At 65.9% G+C, this 19811-nt stretch overlaps 12 protein-coding genes across 12 annotated transcripts; 8 read left to right on the forward strand and 4 right to left on the reverse strand.

Annotated features, from left to right (window-relative positions):
* Nucleotides 1–96: 96 nt before the first annotated feature.
* Nucleotides 97–1269, forward strand: AMSG_04181 (uncharacterized protein; the record flags this gene model as incomplete). The annotated part of the gene is made up of 1 exon (XM_013903510.1): nt 97–1269. One exon carries the CDS (start codon nt 97–99, stop codon nt 1252–1254), a length of 1158 nt encoding a protein of 385 aa, XP_013758964.1. The 3' UTR covers nt 1255–1269.
* A 124-nt stretch (nt 1270–1393) lies between these two features.
* AMSG_04182 (glycosyltransferase 1 domain-containing protein 1) lies at nt 1394–2431 on the forward strand (the record flags this gene model as incomplete). Its single annotated transcript, XM_013903511.1, has 2 exons — nt 1394–1985; nt 2024–2431. 2 exons carry the CDS (start codon nt 1394–1396, stop codon nt 2404–2406), a joined length of 975 nt encoding a protein of 324 aa, XP_013758965.1. The 3' UTR covers nt 2407–2431.
* Nucleotides 2432–3016: 585 nt separating this feature from the next.
* Nucleotides 3017–3457, forward strand: AMSG_04183 (uncharacterized protein; the record flags this gene model as incomplete). Its single annotated transcript, XM_013903512.1, has 1 exon — nt 3017–3457. One exon carries the CDS (start codon nt 3017–3019, stop codon nt 3455–3457), a length of 441 nt encoding a protein of 146 aa, XP_013758966.1.
* A 56-nt stretch (nt 3458–3513) lies between these two features.
* AMSG_04184 (uncharacterized protein) lies at nt 3514–4045 on the reverse strand. Its single transcript, XM_013903513.1, has one exon. It carries the CDS (start codon nt 3911–3913, stop codon nt 3530–3532), a length of 384 nt encoding a protein of 127 aa, XP_013758967.1. The 5' UTR covers nt 3914–4045; the 3' UTR covers nt 3514–3529.
* A 52-nt stretch (nt 4046–4097) lies between these two features.
* On the reverse strand, nt 4098–4833 carry AMSG_04185 (uncharacterized protein; the record flags this gene model as incomplete). Its single annotated transcript, XM_013903514.1, has 2 exons — nt 4098–4323; nt 4349–4833. 2 exons carry the CDS (start codon nt 4831–4833, stop codon nt 4098–4100), a joined length of 711 nt encoding a protein of 236 aa, XP_013758968.1.
* A 2318-nt stretch (nt 4834–7151) lies between these two features.
* On the forward strand, nt 7152–7949 carry AMSG_04186 (uncharacterized protein; the record flags this gene model as incomplete). Its single annotated transcript, XM_013903515.1, has 1 exon — nt 7152–7949. The coding sequence occupies one exon, from the start codon at nt 7152–7154 to the stop codon at nt 7947–7949; it is 798 nt and encodes a 265-aa protein (XP_013758969.1).
* A 134-nt stretch (nt 7950–8083) lies between these two features.
* AMSG_04187 (AhpC/TSA family protein) lies at nt 8084–9277 on the forward strand. The gene is made up of 2 exons (XM_013903516.1): nt 8084–8533; nt 8741–9277. The coding sequence occupies exons 1-2, from the start codon at nt 8251–8253 to the stop codon at nt 9256–9258; spliced, it is 801 nt and encodes a 266-aa protein (XP_013758970.1). The 5' UTR covers nt 8084–8250; the 3' UTR covers nt 9259–9277.
* Nucleotides 9278–9301: 24 nt separating this feature from the next.
* AMSG_04188 (metal dependent phosphohydrolase) lies at nt 9302–10041 on the reverse strand (the record flags this gene model as incomplete). Its single annotated transcript, XM_013903517.1, has 2 exons — nt 9302–9404; nt 9467–10041. 2 exons carry the CDS (start codon nt 10039–10041, stop codon nt 9302–9304), a joined length of 678 nt encoding a protein of 225 aa, XP_013758971.1.
* Nucleotides 10042–10815: 774 nt separating this feature from the next.
* On the forward strand, nt 10816–12191 carry AMSG_04189 (uncharacterized protein; the record flags this gene model as incomplete). Its single annotated transcript, XM_013903518.1, has 2 exons — nt 10816–12021; nt 12066–12191. The coding sequence occupies 2 exons, from the start codon at nt 10816–10818 to the stop codon at nt 12189–12191; spliced, it is 1332 nt and encodes a 443-aa protein (XP_013758972.1).
* On the reverse strand, nt 12029–15727 carry AMSG_04190 (chromatin remodeling complex subunit; the record flags this gene model as incomplete). Its single annotated transcript, XM_013903519.1, has 2 exons — nt 12029–15233; nt 15293–15727. 2 exons carry the CDS (start codon nt 15725–15727, stop codon nt 12198–12200), a joined length of 3471 nt encoding a protein of 1156 aa, XP_013758973.1. The 3' UTR covers nt 12029–12197.
* A 725-nt stretch (nt 15728–16452) lies between these two features.
* On the forward strand, nt 16453–18074 carry AMSG_04191 (uncharacterized protein; the record flags this gene model as incomplete). The annotated part of the gene is made up of 1 exon (XM_013903520.1): nt 16453–18074. The coding sequence occupies exon 1, from the start codon at nt 16476–16478 to the stop codon at nt 18072–18074; it is 1599 nt and encodes a 532-aa protein (XP_013758974.1). The 5' UTR covers nt 16453–16475.
* A 162-nt stretch (nt 18075–18236) lies between these two features.
* AMSG_04192 (aldehyde Dehydrogenase) lies at nt 18237–19757 on the forward strand (the record flags this gene model as incomplete). Its single annotated transcript, XM_013903521.1, has 1 exon — nt 18237–19757. One exon carries the CDS (start codon nt 18237–18239, stop codon nt 19755–19757), a length of 1521 nt encoding a protein of 506 aa, XP_013758975.1.
* Nucleotides 19758–19811: the final 54 nt, after the last annotated feature.

Raw genomic sequence — 19811 nt, forward strand, 5'->3', positions numbered from 1 at the left:
GAGTGTTCTTGCACGCGAGCCAAGAAAAAGGCAGCACAGAAGCAGAACGGCTTCCTGGCAAGGTAGAGATACAGCAAAGCACGCCAAAGAATAGGAATGAGCTGTAGTGCAAGTGACCAAGGCAACTCACTGGAGGGTAGTCATCCATCGGGCTCGCCGCACCTGGTGGGACTCGTAGTGACGGGAGGCGATGTCAAGGAGATCTGCGCCGCACTGGCGCCCGAGGCCGCTCCGTGGGACAAGGACGTGATGAAGGTGCGGCGCGTGCCGACAGGATGGAACAACTGTGTGTTTCTGGTCGAGGGTAGCGACACACGGTTTGCATTGCGAGTGTCGGCGATGTCTTGGCCGGAGCGGAAGCACGTGCAGGAGCTCAAGTTGCTGCAGGCACTCCCGATGCTGCTTCCTAGCGTCCGGCTGCCGGTAGTGCGCGGACATGATGTGGAGGGCAAGGCGGTTGCGCAGTGCGAGGTTCGGTCACTGCTGATGGACGCGGTGGACGGCGAGTGCATGGTGGATGTGTGGGGCGCGATGAGCAATGCGGCGCAAGAACGCGCGCTAGCGCAGATGGTCGCAGTGATCGCGGCGCTGCAGGCCGTGGTCTTTCCGCGAGCTGGCGCGGTGGATATGACAAGCGATGTGGTGGGTGAGGCCAACATTACACCAGCATTCGATAACGAGTGGATGGGCACGCCGGCGCGGGTACAGCAGTACTACGAGGCGCGACTGGAGTACATGTACGAACGCTCGAAGAAGAGCCAGGGGATGGCGGCGATGCACGAGGCGGCGGACGAAGCGTATCGCGTGGCCAGGGAAGTGCTTGCGAGAGTGGATCTCGACAAAGGATCGCGGATGGTGCTCTCACATGGCGATCTCGCCTTCCGCAACGTGATGGTTGACTGCAAGACCGGCGAGCTGCAGGCGGTGCTCGATTGGGAGTGGGGCTGCTCGGCGCCGATCGAGGTCGATCTCCTGGACGGCTTTGACGATCTGGAAGACGTGAGCAAGCAGGCGCGGCGCGAGCTCCTCGACCGTCTTGCACCGCACTTTGAGGCACTTGGTGAGAGCGTGGTCCACTACGGCAACATGCCGAACTTTGCGGTCCGCGAGGCGCTCTTCGCCGTCTTTGATCAGCTCTCGCCATGGGACATGACAACCGCGAGCGAGAGCGAGCTTCCTGCGATTGCCGACAGGGCACGGGCGGGGCTCGGTTCTGCTGTGGCACGGCTGCGGGAGGTCGGATTGGGTCAGTAAACGAGCAGCGGGCGGAGGAAGGAGGAGGAGCGGGCGGGCGGGGGCGGTGGGCGCGCAGCGAGACGGCGGGGCAGCACTCGACTCGGGATTGGACGGGCGGCGAGTTTGTGGTGTGATGCGTGTGGGCCTTGTGGGGAGCATGCGAAAGGGGACCGGTAACCGAACGACTGCGCTGCGTGTTGCGGCGGCGCTGGCAGGTGTGGGCGAGGTGGTGCTGGTCGACGTGGCGAGCGAGGACGGCGGGGAGTGGCCGGCGGACGTGCCTGCGCCCGACGTGGCGCTGGGCATCCATGCCTTTCGATCGGCGGAGGTCCTCTCCTCACTCGGCTGTCCATACGCGGTGATCTTTGGCGGAACGGACGTGAACGAGGCTGAGGTCTTTGCCAAGCATCCGGTCCGTGGGCCGGTGATGCGGGCGGCGCTGGAGGGCGCGCATGCATGCGTTGCCTTTAGCGAGTCGGTGGTGGCGGCCGGCGAGGCGCTCGGCCTGCCGATGCCCGGGCTAATGGTCATTCCGCCCGAAGTGGGTGTACCGGAGGTGGATGTCGAGGCGCTAGAGGCTAGCGCTCCGGCGCTGGCGGCGCTGGCGCCGCAGTCGTACGCGCTGCTCCTCGCCTCTTTCCGCAGCGTCAAGGATCCCGGGTTTCTGCTGAGCGCGTGGCGGCAGGCGTGGAAGAGCGGGCTGACGGGCGGGCTGGAGCTGGTTGTGGTCGGCCCGGTGCTGGATCGCGGTGTGCTGGACGCGGCGATGGCTGCGGGGGGTGCCAAGCCGCGTCGTCGCCAGGGGTGCTGGCGACCGGGCCGGGCATTGTGCTCCACGACTGCGTTTCCCACGGCGCGGCGATGGCGCTCCTTGCGAATGCGCGGGTTCTGCTCAACACCTCGCACTCGGAAGGCCTGGCCAACGCGGTGCTCGAGGCCGCCGCGCTAGGCATCCCGCTTGCGCTGCGGGCTTCGGCATCGAACACAGCGTACGCCGCAGACCATCCAACCGTGGCGCTCTTCTCCGATCCAAACGAAGCGATTGCGATTGTGGCCGACCTTGCGGGTCAGCCGAACGAGAGCAGCATGCCAGCTCATGCCGCAAGCGGGGAAAGCAGAGAAGCGCTCGCGTACTGCAGTCTTGTCCGAGGCATAGCTGGCCATGGGTGAGCGAGTAAAGGACGGGTGGGAAGAGGGAAGACTCGACTGACGTCAGAGAGCATGTACGACGGGGCCGACGCATGGGGGCTGTATCTGGTCTCGCTGCTGGGCACGGGGGTGTTCTTTGTACTGCTGACACTCTGTGTGGGTACGTGGGGGTTTGTGTGTGTGGGGGGGGGGGGGGGGGGGGGGGAGAGGGGACGGGCAAGGGGCGTGGAGGGGGAGGAGGGGGCGGCGGAAGCGGTAGGGATGGGGAACTGACGAGTGGATGATGGGCGGGAATGGCGATGGGATTGGGTGGCGATGATGGCGGTGGCGGTGGCGGTGCGGGGGGATGGGGGGAATGGGGGGGAATGGGCATGTTGGCCGTACTGCTGGGGACCGGGGACTGGGGCACCGGGAATCGGGGGACTACGGACTGGCTCGATCGCACTGTTCCTCGATATGGCGGACGATGGACGTGGATGACATGGTGGGACAGCATGCGGGCTGTACTACCTGGCGGAGCTGGTGGAAGAGTACACGATGCTGACCAAGATGATCATCAGGTGGATCATTGTGGGCGTGGTGGGAGTGCGGGCGTGTGTGGCTTGTTGATGGACTGCCGCTGCTGCCGACGATGTGGGGTCTGGCAGCGCATGCGGTGTATGCATCAAACCTGGCCACGTTTCCGTTTATCCCGCTGGTGTCAGCCAAGACGGTGGCGTCGGTGGTGGGACTCGGGCTCGACCACTGGATGTGGTTCCGCTACTTTTCATCGACGTGGTACCCGTTCTCGTTTGTCATCTCGTACTTTGGACTGTGCATCTGGCTCGTGCCGTTCCTGTTCTTCATCTCATCGTCGGCCAACGACACGGCGCTGCCGATGCCCGGCGCGTCGGCGGCGATGGGCGGCATCGACCATGGCGCTGGACGTGGGTCTGGCGTCGCAGCCGGTGCAGCCGGTCTCGCTGCGGCGTCCAAGTCGTGGATCACCACCATTCTGGACGCCATCAACGAGGCTATACACTCGATGACGTCGGGCGGGCCGTCACGAGCGCGCTCGGCGCACTTTGACTGATGATGCTGCGCCCGCGCGGATGGCTCCCGGCTGACGGGGTCAGGCCGCAGTAAAGACAGCAGCGCCAAACGTTTACTCGTCAGACGAATCGTTGCCGCCGGCGGTGGCAGCAGCCGAGAGAAGACCAAAGGCCTCGAGCAGGAAGTAGTCCTCGTCGACCGAGGTCTCGGCAAACTGAGTGTAGGCGAGCTTGAAGCCCTCAAAGGTGACGCCTGCAGCGTTGATGTAGTCGCCTAGCACGGCGTACTCGCCCATGGCCTGCAACGAGAGGTCAACCTGGGACGCCGCGACAGTGCGGCTCACGTCCTGGGTGGCGCAGATGACCTCGAGCATGCCATCGCGCGAGAGCCGCGCACTGCCGCCGGAAAACGAGTCGAAGATGGCGCGGAGCTTGGCGTCGTCGCCCGGCGTGGCGGGTGTGGGCAGCGGAAGAAACGATGTGGTTTCGGCAGGCATAGCTAGGTCCTGATGTGTGGGAATAGGCGAGGTGAAGAGTTCAATGACAGTATGCGGGCTGTGCACTCTGCGAGTGTGGTGAGCGGAGACGTGCGGGTTTTCTTGCCGCCGCCAGTGCGCACCCGTTTGCGCCCGTTTGGGGAATTTCTTCGCAGCGGCCCCAAACAGGCGGAGCCGGCCCAGCTCAGGCAAGCCGCCACCAACGGTGCGGCTCGTAGAGAGTGTCGACGTTGACACCGATGCCCAGGTCCCGGAGCTCGTCCATGATGTCGCGGAGCATCCATGGTGGGACAAAGGCGCCGCGTCGGGTGAGAATGGCCTTGAGCTTCTTTTTCTCGCTCGTCGCGGGCGGCGGCGGCAGCAGCCGCGTCGGCGGCTGCGGCTTCGCGTTTCCGCCGCGCTGCCGCTCGCTTGCGAGAGAGCCACTGCTGGTACGCAGCGTCGGCCTGCGGCGAGATCGGCGGTGGAATGCAGCGCGAGCGCCGCGACGAGGCGGCCGCCGATGCCGGACGCGGCGGAGTGCGCGCGGTCGCTGCTGCCCGTGGCTTGCGGGTCTGCGGCGACTGCGCCCGCGACTTGGCCGGCGCGCGGCGGGCGCGTCGCTGCGCAATGGGCTCGGCGGTCTTAGGCCGCGACTTGGCTGGTGGCGGCAAAGGGTTCTTCTCTAGCGTCCGCGAGCGGGCGTGAGCCCGGGCCCGGGCCCGCGATGATGCCACCGACGCCGACTCGGCATTGCGCGAGCGCGAGAGCTCGGACTCGAGCGACTTGACCTGGAGCTCGACCTGCCGCAGGCGCTCGACTTCTGCCTCTAGCTTGCGGCGCGCCGCCCGCTCGTGCTCCAGCTCCAAAGCAATAGCTTCGAGAGATGAAGCCGCCGGGGTTTCGTCGGCCGACGACGGCTCGTCGGCGTCGGCAGACATGACATCCTCGCTGCAGTCAGAGGTGCCCGATGCTGATGATGTCGACTCGGATTCAAAGTCGTCGTCGAGACTAGGTCGTGGCGAGGATCTGGGTGAGGAGTGGGCGGAGGGCGTGGGTGATGGTTGGGCGGAGGGCGTGGGTGATGGTTGAGCGGAGGGCGTGGGTGATGGTTGGGCGGAGGAGGTGGGTGATGGTTGGGCGGAGGGCGTGGGTGATGGTTGGGCGGAGGAGGTGGGTGATGGTTGGGCGGAGGGCGTGGGTGATGGTTGGGCGGAGGATGTGGGTGATGGTTGGGCGGAGGGCGTGGGTGATGGTTGGGCGGAGGAGGTGGGTGATGGTTGGGCGGAGGAGGTGGGTGATGGTTGGGCGGAGGAGGTGGGTGATGGTTGGGCGGAGGAGGTGGGTGATGGTTGGGCGGAGGAGGTGGGTGATGGTTGGGCGGAGGGCGTGGGTGATGGTTGGGCGGAGGATGTGGGTGATGGTTGGGCGGAGGAGGTGAAAGATGGTTGGGCGGAGGGCGTGGGTGATGGTTGGGCGGAGGAGGTGGGTGATGGCTGCGCAGACGACGCAGGCGAGGGCTGAGCAGACGGCAATGGGCCCAAGCCCGGCCCGGCCGCAGACGATGCGGTCGAGGCGGCTTCGACCGCAACTGCTCCAGAGCCGCTGTCTTGCACCTCTGCAGACGCCGCAGTGGCAGACCCTGCGTCCGAAGCTGACGACGGATCACTGGGGGCAGGCACCGAGCTGGTGCTGGTGCTGGTGCTGGTGCTCGAGCTGGCACTGTCATTGCTGTCGCTGGAACTCACACTGGCGACCGATATCGAGTGGGAAAACGCCACCGACGAGGCCGAGTCGCTGCCCGCCGCTGGCGAGCCCGAGAGCGAGCCCTCGGTCTCAGAGAGAGCATCAAAGTCGTCGGTCGGCGCCTCGGCAAGCGCGGCCTTGAGCTCGTCGGCCGGTGCGTCCTTGGGCGCAGCCACCGCGGTACCTGTTGCCGGCGACGACCACTCCTTCGCCACATTGTCGTACACCAGGCCGTCTTCCGCTTCGACTGGTGCCCCGAGGGCCGAGAGAAACTCGGCATCGTCGTCGTCGGCCACCGCATTGAACGCCGACGTCGCCTGCAGTGACTGCTCCGGCGCCGGTGCGCCGCTTTTCCGCCAGCGTCCTCGAGCGGATACGCCACCCGATGTCCAGCTTCCAGCCCCACCGTGTCCGAGACCAGCAGCCATACAGTGCCCGCCTGGCGTCGTGCGGCATCAGCATCGGCATCAGCATCGGCATCGGCATCGGAATCAGCAGCGGCAGCGGGAGCAGCAGCGGCAGCTTCGGGCCAGGCGGCCAGGTTGTCGTCATCCGGCACGATGCGGTCGACGTGTGTACCCGCCGCATTGAGCCTGTACAGCACCAGGGCCGCCCAGTCCGAGTCGAGCGGCAGGCCGAGGCGCTTGCCCAGCATGCCGACCTTGTTGTCGGCCACCGAGTCCTCCACGTCCAGCCGCACCTTGTCCACCACCTCGCGCCGCCCGCCGACCTGTACACGCACACGCACACGCATACCTCCAGGTCCTTGTCTTCACTCTCGGGGGTGGGGTGGGGTGGGGTGAGGTACCGTGCGATGGCCCCGCGGTACGCTGGCCGGCCTCACAGCTGGGTGGCCGGCTCGGCTGCCGCCTGGATCGGCCCGTGGCGAGCGGCCGGTGGCGAGCGGCTGGTGGCGGGCGGGCAATGGGCGATGGGCGGCGGGCGATGGGCGGCTGGTGCCGGGCGGGCAATGGGCGATGGGTGGCTGGTGCTGGGCGGGCAATGGGCGATGGGTGGCTGGTGCCGGGCGGGCAATGGGCGGGCAATGGGCGATGGGCGGGTGATGGGCGGCTGGTGCCGGGCGGGACATGGGCGATGGGTGGCTGGTGGCGGGCGGGCAATGGGCGATGGGCGGGCGATGGGCGGCTGGTGCCGGGCGGACAATGGGCGGGCAATGGGCGATGGGCGGCGGGCGATGGGCGGCTGGTGGCGGGCGGGCAATGGGCGATGGGTGGCTGGTGCCGGGCGGGCAATGGGCGATGGGTGGCTGGTGCCGGGCGGGCAATGGGCGATGGGCGGGCGATGGGCGGCTGGTGCCGGGCGGGCAATGGGCGATGGGCGGGCGATGGGCGGCTGGTGCCGGGCGGGACATGGGCGGCCGGTGGGTGGGCGTGCTGGGACGACAGTAGGACACTCCTCCCGCGCAACATCAACACACCCAACCGGACAGAGGATGGCGACAGGGAGGAGGCCTGCCGAGTGGAGCGTCGACGAGGTGGCGCGGTGGGCACACATGGCTTTCCCGTCCACCCCCTCGCTGCCCGCCCTCCTTGCCCACCAGCACATCGACGGAGTCGCCCTGCTCGCCCTCAACTACTCACGCATCCGCGCCCTGCTGCCGCTCACTATGCGCTCCGCCTTTGCCCTCGCCGTCTCGGACCTAGCTGCCTCGGACACCACCTCGGCCGATCTGCCCGATGCCTGGCCTGACCCGGACGCAGAGCCATCTCCCACCCCGCCTCCTGCCCCGCCTCCTGCCCCATCGCCGTCTCCTTCTCCGGCCGCTGCTCCTCAGCTGACCCAGGAATCCTCCTCCCCAGTAGCGATCAAGTCGGATCCCGCTGCACCGCAGAAGCAGCCGCGGAAGCAGCCGCGGAAGCAGCCGCTGCGCCCGCTGAGGCGCAAGGCGCGAGACGACAAGAGTTGCACGCCGCAGGGGCAGCCGCGCCCCGCTGATGCTCAGAGGATGATGGGCGCGATGGAGCTCAAGTCATCGGCGCGCCCAAAGGCCGGCTTTGTTCCGCTCTGGTTCGTCCTCTCGCAGTGTGTGCTTGAGGTCTACGACTCGCCCAAGAACAAAACGCCGCAGCACTATCTGATGGTGGCCGACGCCAGCATCAAGGCCACCAAGCGCGGCTTCCGCCTCATCTCGCCGTCAGGTGGAAAGCACCTGTTCCGCACTGACGCTCGCGACGCCTGGATGGCTGCTATCGCCGCCCAGCAGCGACACTTTGCAACAACCAAGGCTGCCGTCACCTCGACCGTCGTCCTCGGCAAGCAGTCAGCTCCCGACCCATCGTCTGCCTTATGACCACGCATCAGCCAGGGCCCGCCTTGCTCCTGTCACTCTTGCCCCACTGCACGTCGTGTTTGAGTCCTTCTACCCCCCCCCCCCCCCCCCTCCGCTCGCTGCAATCGCCTGCCAACCGGACAACTGGCTTTCAGCATCGCACCTGGAAGACTGCAGTAGACCTGGCAGACTGCAGCGATGCCGCCATGGATGCGACATGATGCCCCTCGGCTCTTGCCAGTCCATGCCACGCCAGTACGCCACCTGACTTTGTTTTTTTTCTCATCCTCCTCCCCCTCTCCTTCCACCGAACAACCACATCATGTTCCGCCTTGCCACCCGGATGGTGGGGACTACCATGCCTGCGCTGACGAGCATGATGAGTGCCAGCATCAATGCAAGTGGTGCTACTACCACCACCACTGCTGCTGCTGCTGCTGCTGCTGCTGCTGCTGCTGCTGCGCCGTTCTCCTCCGCCGCTGCTGCTGCCGCCCTCCGTCTGGGCGACCAGGTGCCCAACTTTAGCCAGGAGTCAACCCACGGTGTGGTGGACCTGTACGAGTACCTGGGCGACTCGTGGGGCATCCTCTTCTCACACCCAGCCGGTACGTGCATACGACGGTGGGCCATGACCATGACCATCGTGAGGGAAGGGAGAGGAGGGGGAGGGGGGGGGGGGGGGGGGGAGGGGCCACACACCCACACATGCCCACACTCAGCCCACACATAACCACATGTGACAGCGCACGCTCACTCACCCCGCTCTGACGCCATCATCACCCATCGCCGCGCGCTCGTCACTCGGCCGCCAGACGACACGCCGATCTGCACCACGGAGCTCGGGCGGGTGGCGCAGCTGCTGCCCGAGTTTGAGAAGCGGAACACAAAGGTGATCGCGCTCTCGGTGGATCCGGTCGAGGCCCATCACAAGTGGGTTAAGGACGTGGAGGAGTTCTCGTCGACCTCGGTGACGTACCCGATCCTCGCCGATGCCGACCGCAAGGTCGCCGAGCTGTATGACATGATCCATCCCGCGGCAGACTCGACCCACACCGTCCGCTCGGTCTTTGTCATCGGGCCCGACAAGTCGCTCCGCCTCACCCTCACCTACCCGGCCGCCACCGGGCGCTCGTTCGACGAGATCCTCCGAGTCCTGGACTCGCTGCAGCTGACCGAGTACCACAAGGTTGGCACGCCCGTCGACTGGAAGGATGGCGACGATGTGGTTATCGTGCCTTCGGTCTCTAACGACGAGGCCGACTCGCTCTTTCCCAAGGGCTACAACGCCGTCTACCCCTACCTCCGCATCACCCCGCAGCCGAACAAGTGAACCAGCCGCATTTTCGCAACTACCTCGCTATCCCGCCCGTCGCTCACGCATCGCCGCGCGCCTCGGCGTAGAACTGGGTGAGAAAGGCCTCCATAAAGGCGTGCCGGCCGGCAGCAAGCTCGCGCCCGGCCCCGTCTTCATCATCTCTTTCAGCCGCAGCAGCTTCTCGTAAAAGTGGGCCAGCGTCGCCGCATCGCGCTGGACATACTCCTCAGTGGTGAGGCCACTGGCTGGAAGCGCGGCGTCGGCGTCGGCGTCAACCGCAGCCATCGAGTAGAACGGGCGGCCTTTGCGGCCGCCGTAGGAAAAGGTGCGGGCGATGCCGAGCGCCCCGATGGCGTCCAGCCGATCCGCATCCTGCACCACTCCGTGGGCCACCGACTTGACCTCGACACGCCCGCCGACCTCGTTCTTGAACCCGACAGAGTTGATGATGTCTACCACCGCCGCAGCCCGCTCGGCCTCCATCCCGGCTCCGGCCAGGAACTCGGCCGCGGCCTCGGCTCCGGCCGTCAGCGAGCCCGAGTACTTGTAGTCGTGAAGATCGTGGAGCAGCGCCGCCAGCTCGATGACCTCCAGCTCGTCGCCGTCCTCGATGCCCTCCATCTCCGCCAGCCGCAGCGCCACCTCGCGGACCCGAGCGATGTGCGCGTAGTCGTGCGACGCGTCATGTGCCGCCATGGCCTCCTTCACGTGCGCCTCCGCCGCAGCCACCACTGCCGTCCCCGTCGTTCGCCCGCACCCTGCGCTCTGCAGCGCAATGAGCTCCTCCACTCCTGACATACTCTTAAGTCGAGTCCTACCGCCCTGGCCGTCTGCCTGCCCACGCGCAGTGCCTCATGACCCGGCAAGTCTCGACTGACGATTCTACCATGTCACGGCGCAGCCCATGCGCCCGACTGCTCGAGTGGGGTGGAGACACACCATCCGTCGCATCGCAGCGTAACTCACGTGTTTGATCGAGCCACCGCATGCTAGTGCTGGCACCCTAGCGCTGGCTGGTCCTCCATCCGCAAGCCAGCACATCGCCAGCAAGAGCTCTTCTCAGCAAAAGCAGGAGTGCCGGCCATATTCAACACAGATCACACCCACACACAATTGGAGTGATGGCATACTCTCTCTGCTCTCACCCCGGACACTTCTCCAACTCTACCGGCATCGCAGCCGTTCGGATGCCGCTGCTACCCCCGCATGACTCTGCCAGCCGTGATCAAAAGTAAACGGACCATGGGACACGTTTTGCTGCTTTGCCGTCCCAACTCCCTTCCCAAAATGGACCGATCGCAAATCAAATTGTCGCCGGGCCATCCGCCCCTCCTTCCCCCCCCCCTCCGAACCGCCCCTCCCGTAACGCGAACACCAGGCGAACCCCCACATTCACTTACATACGCTCCACACATAGCGCTCGTAGAAGAAACTACGCCATCAAGGACCACAAGGCATGGGCGTCGATGAGCGATCACCGCGATGGCCCGCCCGCCGCCGCCAACCACCGCCACTCCGTTCCGATCACCTTCCTCCCTCCCCCCCCGCGCCACCACCACTCGTCCGTCACCCATGTCGTCCGCCCCGCCCCCGTCATTCGACGGCGCACCGCCACCGTACATCCCGCCCACCTCGGCTGCGCCCAAGCCGGCCCACGCGCCGCCGTCGACCCCGTCGTCCAGTCGGGCGCCGCCGTCGCAGTCGGCGGTGGACCAGGTCGCCCGCAAGCTCGCCGGCCGGTCGGTCTCGGACCTCCACGCCCTCATCATGCTGCTGGTCTCGGCCGATGCCCTTGCCTGCGAGTCCGCCATCACCTTCCTCGCCTCACCGTCGACCGGCCCGCCCGCCTCTGTTACCGCTCCTGCTGCTCCAGACGCGTCGTCGGCCCCGCCGCCGGCTTCGTCGGCCGTTGGTGCCGCCGCTGCCGCCGCCGGCGCCGCCGGCGCCACCGCCGCCACGTACAAGATGACCGATGTCAGTCCGTCGGCACCAGCCGCGCCGGCCGCCCCGCCGCCGGAGAAGAAGAAGAAGCGTGGGTTCATGAAGTCGATCACCTCGACCTTCAACGACATGAAGCAGTCGGCAACGCTGGCCAAGGCCCAGATGGGCGTCGCCATGGGCGTCACCTACGACGCCAAAAAGTTCCGCGCCGCTTTTGAGCTCGCGCCGGACCAGCCCATGCTCGCCGACGCCCAGTGCGTGCTCCTCAATGGTGCCAGTCCGCTCTCGGGCCAGATGTACATCACGCCCTCGCTCCTCTGCGTCTACACCATCACCCACTCCAAGGAGGTCAAGGTCAAGATCGACATGCTCACCATCACCCACATCATCGCACGTACTTGCCCCAACTACAAGAACAAGAAGGAAGAGCCGGTCATCATCGACACCCCGCATGGCTCGCGCGCTAACGTGCTCCAGGTCTACTGCAACGACGGCCTCATCCACACCGTCGTCCTCGACCCGACAAAGATGGAGCCCATCGCCACTTGGCTCCACCTTATCTGGGACCGCACCCTCAACAACGGCCAGCGGACGCTCCCGGTCCTTGCCGCCCCGACTCCGGTCCACACCGCCTTTAAGCTCCACCAGTCTGAGCCCGTCCTCGGCGAGTCCAAGTGCAAGCTCATCAACGGTACTGATGCCGTCTCGGTTGTCTTCCACCTCTTCCTCAACTACTTTGGCTTTGAGGTTGCGGGCTCTCCCGTCCTCATCCCCTACACCACCGTCTCGTCCATCGTCGCTGCTCGCGCCTCCAAGATGGCCGGCTCGCCCGTCCCGGTCCTCGCCCCGCGCCGGCCACCGCAGATCCGAACGCCATCCAGGTCTACACCACCGACGGCTGCATGCACCAATTCTTCAACTTTTCCGGCGACTTTTTCAAGCTCCACGCCCAGGTCATCTACTGCCACGCCATGGCTAGCGGGGCCGCGCCGGTCCACCTCTCGTAGCGTAGCTCACGCCCAGCCCCACGCGTGATACATCTCCTCCTCCACACTTCCGCGTGCGTACAGCCGGTACACGTGCGTCACCTTGCTCTGCGGAAACCGGTGCACACGGCCCACAGCCTGCCGCTCGAACGCCTGCGCCTCGCCCAGCGGCACCACAGACCCAGACTGCGCCCACCCCGGCACGTACGGGTGGACAATGAACACGTGGTTTGCCATGTCCAGGTTAATCCCGGACGCATGCGACTCTAGCGAGAGCAGCAGCACACGGCTCGAGTCCTCGCCACCCTCCCGGAACTGCTCCAGCACACGTCCGCGCTTCGCCATCGTCCCCTCGAGCGTGTGCGCCAAAACGCCGGCCTCGTCCAACGCACACGCAATCTGCTCCAGCAGCGACGCCCACTGGCCAAACACCACAATCTTGTCGTCGCCCCCAGACGCGAGAATGCTCTGCACTGCACCCGTCAAAGCGGCAACCTTGGAGCCGCGGAACGGAGCCGGCGCCGCTGCTGCCGCCTCCTCCGCCGCGGCGTCCTCGGACGATCCCCGCACACACTCAAACGTGCAGAGCGTCCGCCGCGGCGTTGGCGCCCGGCACATCGGGCATTCGGCAGTGTCTTTGTCGCCGTACACCGCCATCACGCACGTGGCGCAGAACGGGTGGAGGCACGGCAGCATCGTCACCGTCGACCCGTACATCGTCTCAAAGCACACGCTGCACTCGGTCTCCTCCGACGCGAGGAGCTGGCTCACAGAGTCCATGAACCGCAGCAGCTGCGATTTGCTCGCAATGCCTGCCTCGGCTTGGTCGCGCTCCGCAACCAGCTCGGCGTCCACGCCCGCAACCTCGCTCCCGGCACCCTCACTCGCAGTGTCCACCACTGCGCCGCGCGGTGTCACGCCCGCTTGCGCCAGCATCCGCGCTCGCCGCCGCTCTGCCCGCAGCGTCCAGTCCGTCCGCGGATCGTCCACAAGGCAGACGTAGACCTTCCCGGCCGCCGCTACCGCCTGGCACGACTCAAGCTCGCGCCCGTCCCCGTCGGCGATCGAGGTGACTCGCTGCAGAAACGCATCTGCCAAGCATGCCTTGAACTCGCTCAGCACAGCCTTGGCCGCCTCGCCACTCGCCTCCCACGCCCGCGGAAGGCACACACGCCCGCATCTCTCAGAGCCAACCACATGCGCGACAATCTCAGGTCCGTGCGGAAGCGCTGCAAGTGCCCGCGCGATGTCAGCTTCGATCTCGGCCTGGCTCTTGAGCGCGAGTGCCGCTTCGGCGGTCGCCACCGCAGCCTCTCGCTCGGCGCGGACCGCAGCCATGGCCTCAGCTATCTCCCGCTCGAGACTCTCGAGCTTTGCCTCAAGCCGAGCAATCTCGTCGGCAATTGCAGTCCGCGAGCGCGCCACCCACTCGTCGAGCGAGCCAAAGACAGCGATCTCAGAGCCAGGCGTGCTGACGTTGCCAACCGCCGCGGACCCGCTCACAGCCCCGGTCACAGAGTCGAGCTCCGCAAAGTACGACGCCAGCCGCACCGTCGCCTGTAGGTTGCCGGCGAGCGCCTGTGCGTGGAGCACACTGGTCTCCTGCCATGAGAGAACTACCGGCATCATGTGGTATTCGAGCGGCGGGACCGGGAGGCAGTCGGCGGCGGCGTCGCGGACGGTGCACGTCCTCAGAAACGGCGCACGAATTCGCTCGTGTGACTCGCCTGCTCCACCAAGCACCATTGTCATCAGCGCCTGCAGCGGCTGCGGCGTGGCAGTGAGGAGCCACCGGATCTGCACCGTGAGCGACGAAATGAAAATGCCAACCGCGCTGCTGTCAACCTCGTGCGCTTCGTCGATGACGATGCGGAACCACGACTCGTTCGCCAGCCGCGACCGCATCGCATTCGAGGCTGACACAAGGCCAGAGTGAGGTGCGATGCAGACGTCAACATCGGCGCGCTTAAAATTCATCGACGTCGGATTGCTCGGGTCGAGCGCGGTGACAATGAGATCCGGCACAAACCGCGCAAGCTCCGCGATCCACTGCGCCACAATGTGGTCCGGAACGAGGACAAGCGTCGCGCCTGCCGCCCGCCCGCGGCTGCGCCCAATCAGCGCTGCCGTCATCACTGTCTTGCCCGAGCCGACAGGGTGCGCCACGAGGCCTCCCGGTGGTATCGCTACAGCCGTCGTTGCAAGCTCCATCGGCTCCTGCTGGAGGCCGTACTCGTCAACGAAGAGCCCCTGGTAGGTGCGGACAAGGGGGAGCGAGAGGTCAACAACCTCGGCCTCGCGCTGCATCATCCATCTTACCGTCCGCCGCTGATGAGGATAGAGAACGAGGCCTGCGGGCGTGCGTGGTGTGCCAAAGCTCGACGCCACCATCTCGGCCGGACTTGGCGTCTCCGGTATGGCGACACTGATGGCGGGACGCTCGCCGCGGCGTTCTGCGAGCGAGGTCTTTGAGCGAGCTTTGGTCTTGACAATCCGAGGTGTAGCGCGTGCGGGCGGTGCGGCCTCGCTCGACGGCCCCGCGCGGTCTGACTCGGCGGATGCGTCATGGAAGCCAGAGAGATCGTCGTGGCCACGGCTCGCGGCCGCCGGTGACCACGCGGGATGCACGCTCGTGCCCATCGCCTCGGCCGGCGACACCATTTCGCCCGTCGTCGCCTCATACAGTGCCGCCGTACGCGTTGGGAGCACAACGCGTGCCTTGGTTACCGGCCACTCACCGGCAGGCGGAAGCAGGTAGCAATGGGCGAAAAAGTACGGTAGGTGCTTGTCGCTCAGCAGGAGCTCCGGCGTGAGCCGAGCACTGTCGGCGACGACGATGCATCGGACCGCCGCCTCGGCTGGAATCGGGATGAGAAAGGCGCGCAGGGCGCCGCGGTCAAAGGCCGAGAACTGAAAGTGCTTGCGGACTGCCACATCGCACGCATACCGCATGCCCGCGAACCACTCGTTCGCGATCGGGTACGACTGATCCGCGCCATGGAGGAGGACGGCCTCGCGTGATGGCACCACCATGAACCCGTCGTCGTCGCGGTGCCATGAGGTCTCCAGCAAGAGCCGATCGGCGAGTACGACAGCCGCCGATTGCCCGCCGCCCCCGCCACTGCCTGCACCTCGACCACCTCGTCGATCTGCAGCAGAGACGCGTACTCGAGCCGGGCATCGAGGACGACAAACTCGCGGACCTGCTGCTCGGTGGAGGCGACTAGCAACCGACAGCTGCGCTCAACATCCGCGCGTCGTTGGATGAGGCGGAGGAGCGCGGCGCGCGGGAGCGTGTCTTGCGGCGAGCGCTGCACCACCGACGCTGATGCTGCGATGTCGTCAACGCCGGCTTCAGCGTCCAGTGGCTCCTCATCAGCAACGCTCTCATCAGCCGCCACCACCTCGGATCGTCTCACCTTTTGCGGCAGCGGATCGTCCGGCACGCCGAAGCGGGACGTCTCGCCGAGCAGATGGACGTAGGCGCCCGGCTCGACGACAAACCATCGATCGCGGATGATGTAGCCGTCGACGGCGACGTAGCCTCCAGTGATCATTCTCTGTGCAATCTTTTCGAGCATGACGCCTTGCGCTCCGCAGCCGGGGCGTATGGCGGCCTGTCCGAGCAGTTGGCCATCTTGCGGACCACCATGATCAGCTTGCGTCGGTGCGGCGGCGGGAGGGCCGAGAACGGGCAACTGTCATACGCAGGGACGTGGTACCGCCCGTAAGGGAACCTCTCCATGGGCGGGGACGTGGGAAGCGAGCTGGACGCCGCCGCCATGTGCCTCACAGAACAAAACGAGTCGAAACTACACAGATGAGGGTCGACAGCTGCGTGTCGAGTGCAGGCGCGGTGGGGCGGGCGGGGGCAGAGGGGGCAGGGGGGGGGGCGATGGAAGCAACAGGGATGACACATAGTTCTTTTCTGGGAAATACATCTGGCGCCAGGTAGAAATGCAGCCACCGATTGTTGGGCTAAAACGGAGAAACCCTGTCCTGAATCCCCATGCTACCCCCGCAGCATGAACTATTACAGTCCCCACAATCTCACGCGCCAGAGTACCCCCACCCTCTGGAAGGTTACCGATACCTCACACCCTCTGTGAGGGACCAATTGTTTTCACACACACCCCCTCCCTCCCTTACTCCAAAAAAAATTGTCACACCATCCATCCATCCATCCCCCCCTCGCATATGTGAGTAAGGGCCACGGGAACACGACGACGACGACGACGACGGTACCAAAGCAGACTGCAACAAGCACCTCCACACTGCACTCTCATCAACATATCCTCAACAAGTATGCATCTCTTGCGGATAATCGTGCTCTCTGTGGCGCTCGCGGTGGCGGCGTCGGCGTCGACAGCCCGACTCGGCACCGTCTACTGTGACGCGGGCGGGGCTTGTGCCTTTAAGGCTGGCGCGGCGGACGCCAACGGGGCGGCGTATGGCTCGTGGGACGACACCATTGCCTCGCAGGGGTGGGGCTCGCTCAAGGTGTATTCGAACGCATCTTACCCGGATGCGGTGCAGATGTACGCGGCCGGCATGCTCGAGGGCGCCCTTACGGCCGAGCGCATCGCCGACGAATACGCCAACGTCAAGTACTTCTACTACCAGGACGCGCCGGTGCCGGCCAACGTCACGGCCTTTCTGGCCGATCAGGCGGCGTGGACCAAGGCCCAGGCTGTGGCGCATGCCGACGAGCCATACTGGGTCTACGCTGGCCTGCTCATGGCCCAGCTCGACGGGCTCACCGCCGGCGCTTCGGCAGTCAACCCCGCGCTCGACGCCAACGTCATGCTCTTCCTGCAAGCGACCGGCGACCTGCTCAACCTGGCCAACGCGCTCAAGAGCCCTGCCGATCGGCCTGACTTTGCAGCCATGACCAACGAGGAGGTCGAGTCGTTCTTCTACGCCGCCTCGCACTGCTCCGGCCTGTTCAAGGTCACGCCCGACCTCACCGATGTGTTCTTCGGCCACTCTGCTTGGTTCGAGTACGCAGTCACAGTCCGCATCGCCAAGTTCTACTCGTTCCCGCTCTCGATGACCGGCTACGTTGGTCGCGAGATGACCTTTTCGTCGTATGCCGGCTTCCTCGAGTCGCTCGACGACTTCTACCTCATGTCGTCGGGCCTGGTCATGGTCCAGACCACCAACGCCATCTTCAACAACGACCTGCTTGATCTCATCAACTCGACCTCGATGCTCTCGTGGCAGTCGGTCCGCATCGCCAACGCGCTCGCCACCACCGGCAAGCAGTGGTTCGAGCTCGACGCCTACCTCAACGCCGGCACGTACTCGAACCAGTACATGATCCTCGACACCAAGCTCTTCACCCCGGGCATGCCGCTCCAGCCGAACACCTTTTGGGTCATGGACCAGATCCCGGGCCTCTCGCTCGGCTCGGACCTCACTGAGCTCCTCGCCAACGGCTACTACGGCTCGTACAACGTGCCCTTCCACACCACCATCTGGGAGATGTCAGGCTACGGCGCCATGGTCAAGAAGACCGGCTCGGAGACGTACACTTACGAGCTTGCGCCGCGAGCCACCATCTTCCGTCGCAACCAGACCGACGTCACCGACATCGAGTCCATGAAGGCCATCATGCGCTACAACGACTACAAGCACGACCCGCTCTCCAACGGCAACTCCATGTGGGCCATCTGCTCACGCGGCGATCTCTCGGCCTCGCCCAACCCTGGCGGCTGCTACGACTCCAAGGTCGCCCACCTCAAGGACCTCGACTCGCTCTCCATGCACTTTATCTCCGGCCCCACTCGCTCCTCCGGCCTCCCGGCCTTCAAGTGGACGCCCGAGTTCTCCGCCATGGCCAAGCACGTCGGCATCCCTGAGGTCTTTGACTTTGACTTTGCCCATTTCACCCCCAAGGCGTAGTGCACTACACTCTTGCCTCCCATCGATAACACTCCCGTCACTCTGTCCTCCATCCATGACTTGAACCCGAACCCGAGCCACTGGAGCCGTGCGGCAGGTCCACACGCCAGGTGCCCCCCCCCCCTCCCTCCCCCCCCGCCAGCCTCCCACCCAACTCCCACCATGGCCCTCTCCCGCACATCATCGGCCCTCAACTCAGCCCTCGCCTCGGGCTTGTGGCTGGCCGGCCGCGCCGTCGCAGGCGCCGCTCCCCCGCTCGCTCTCGTCGACAAGCACAGTCTCGAGACCGTGGCTGAGGTGCCAACCGCGTCGGCCGACCAGATCGCCTCGGCAGTGACTGCCGGCGTGACCGAGGGCAAGCCCGCCATGGCTTCACTCCCGCTCGCCGCCCGCCGCGACGTGCTCAACGCCGCCTCGGGCGCCCTCGCCGCCGCCCGCGATGACTTTGCCTCGGCCCTCATGATTGAGGCCGGCAAGACGGCTGACGCCGCCCGCGGCGAGATCGACCGCGCCGTCGCTACCTTTCGACTCTGCGCCGATGCCGTCGGCTCATCGCGCTCGCTGGAGGAGGCTGGCCGCCTCGGCGCCCATCCCTCGGGCGCCGGCTATGAGTACGTCCGCCGGCCATTCCCTATCGGCCTCATCTCCGCCATCGCACCCTTTAACTTTCCCGTCAACCTCGCGGTTCACAAGATCGGGCCTGCCATTGCAGCCGGCTGCCCAGTGATCCTCAAGCCGTCGCCGGCGACCCCGGCCACCGCCCTCATGCTGGGCAAGATCCTGGCAGATGCTGGCCTTGCAGACGTTCCGGGCTCCTTCTCCATCCTCCCAGCTCACGACGACGACGCGCCGCTCTTTACCTCCTCGCCGGGCATTGACTGCATCTCGTTCACTGGCTCGCCCAAAGTGGGCTGGGGCATCAAGGCCTCTGCGCCAGGCGCCGGCCGGACCAAGGTCGTGCTTGAGCTTGGCGGCAACGCTGCAGCCATCGTCGATGCCGGCGCTGACGTCGCCGCCGCCACCTCCGCCATTGCCCGTGCCGGCTTTGGCCAGGCCGGGCAGTCATGCATCTCGGTCCAAAACGTGTTCCTGCACTCATCCATCGCACCTGCTGCCACCGACGCGCTCACCACTGCCGTCGCCGCCCTTCCGCGCGGCGATCCGGCCGAGCCGGGCGTCGTCTGTGCCCCGATGATCTCACCGGCTGCCGCCGCCGCCCTCGCTGACAAGATTTCCGACGCTCTCGCCCGCCCGGGCTTTTCGGCGCTCGTCGGTGGCGACCGCCCACAGCAAGGCTCCAACGTTGTTTCGCCGACGCTCATCGCCGCGCCGCCATCGACCACCGATGCCTTTGACGCCCCGCTTTGCGCCGAGGAAGCTTTTGGCCCAGTCGTCATCCTGCACACCTTTGACGACCTTGACGCCGTCTTTGACACCATCAACGCCGGGCCGTTTGGACTCCAGACCGGTATCTTCACCCCCTCGCTCGCCGCCGCCCATCGCGCCTTTAACAAGCTCGACATGGGTGGCGTTGTCATCAACGACGTGCCCACCACCCGCATGGACGCCATGCCCTACGGCGGCGTCAAGGACTCGGGCGAGGGCTTTGAGGGCCCGACCTACGCCATCGATGAGTTCTCCGTCCCGCGGCTCATGCTCATCAACACCGGCTCACTCCTGTAGCCTTCCCGACTACACTGCAAGCCCGAGTCTATACTCGCCTCTACACATCTCCTT

Source organism: Thecamonas trahens, assembly GCF_000142905.1.
Source record: "Thecamonas trahens ATCC 50062 unplaced genomic scaffold supercont1.17, whole genome shotgun sequence".
Taxonomy (NCBI): Eukaryota; order Apusomonadida; family Apusomonadidae; genus Thecamonas; species Thecamonas trahens.

Excerpts from the sequence above, each read along its gene's own strand:
- AMSG_04184 (XM_013903513.1), bottom strand. The coding sequence starts at position 3,913 with ATGCCTGCCGAAACCACATCGTTTCTTCCGCTGCCCACACCCGCCACG.
- AMSG_04187 (XM_013903516.1), top strand. The coding sequence starts at position 8,251 with ATGTTCCGCCTTGCCACCCGGATGGTGGGGACTACCATGCCTGCGCTG. Across the intron at positions 8,534-8,740 it reads CCTCTTCTCACACCCAGCCG|ACGACACGCCGATCTGCACC; the intron begins GTACGTGCATAC and ends CTCGGCCGCCAG.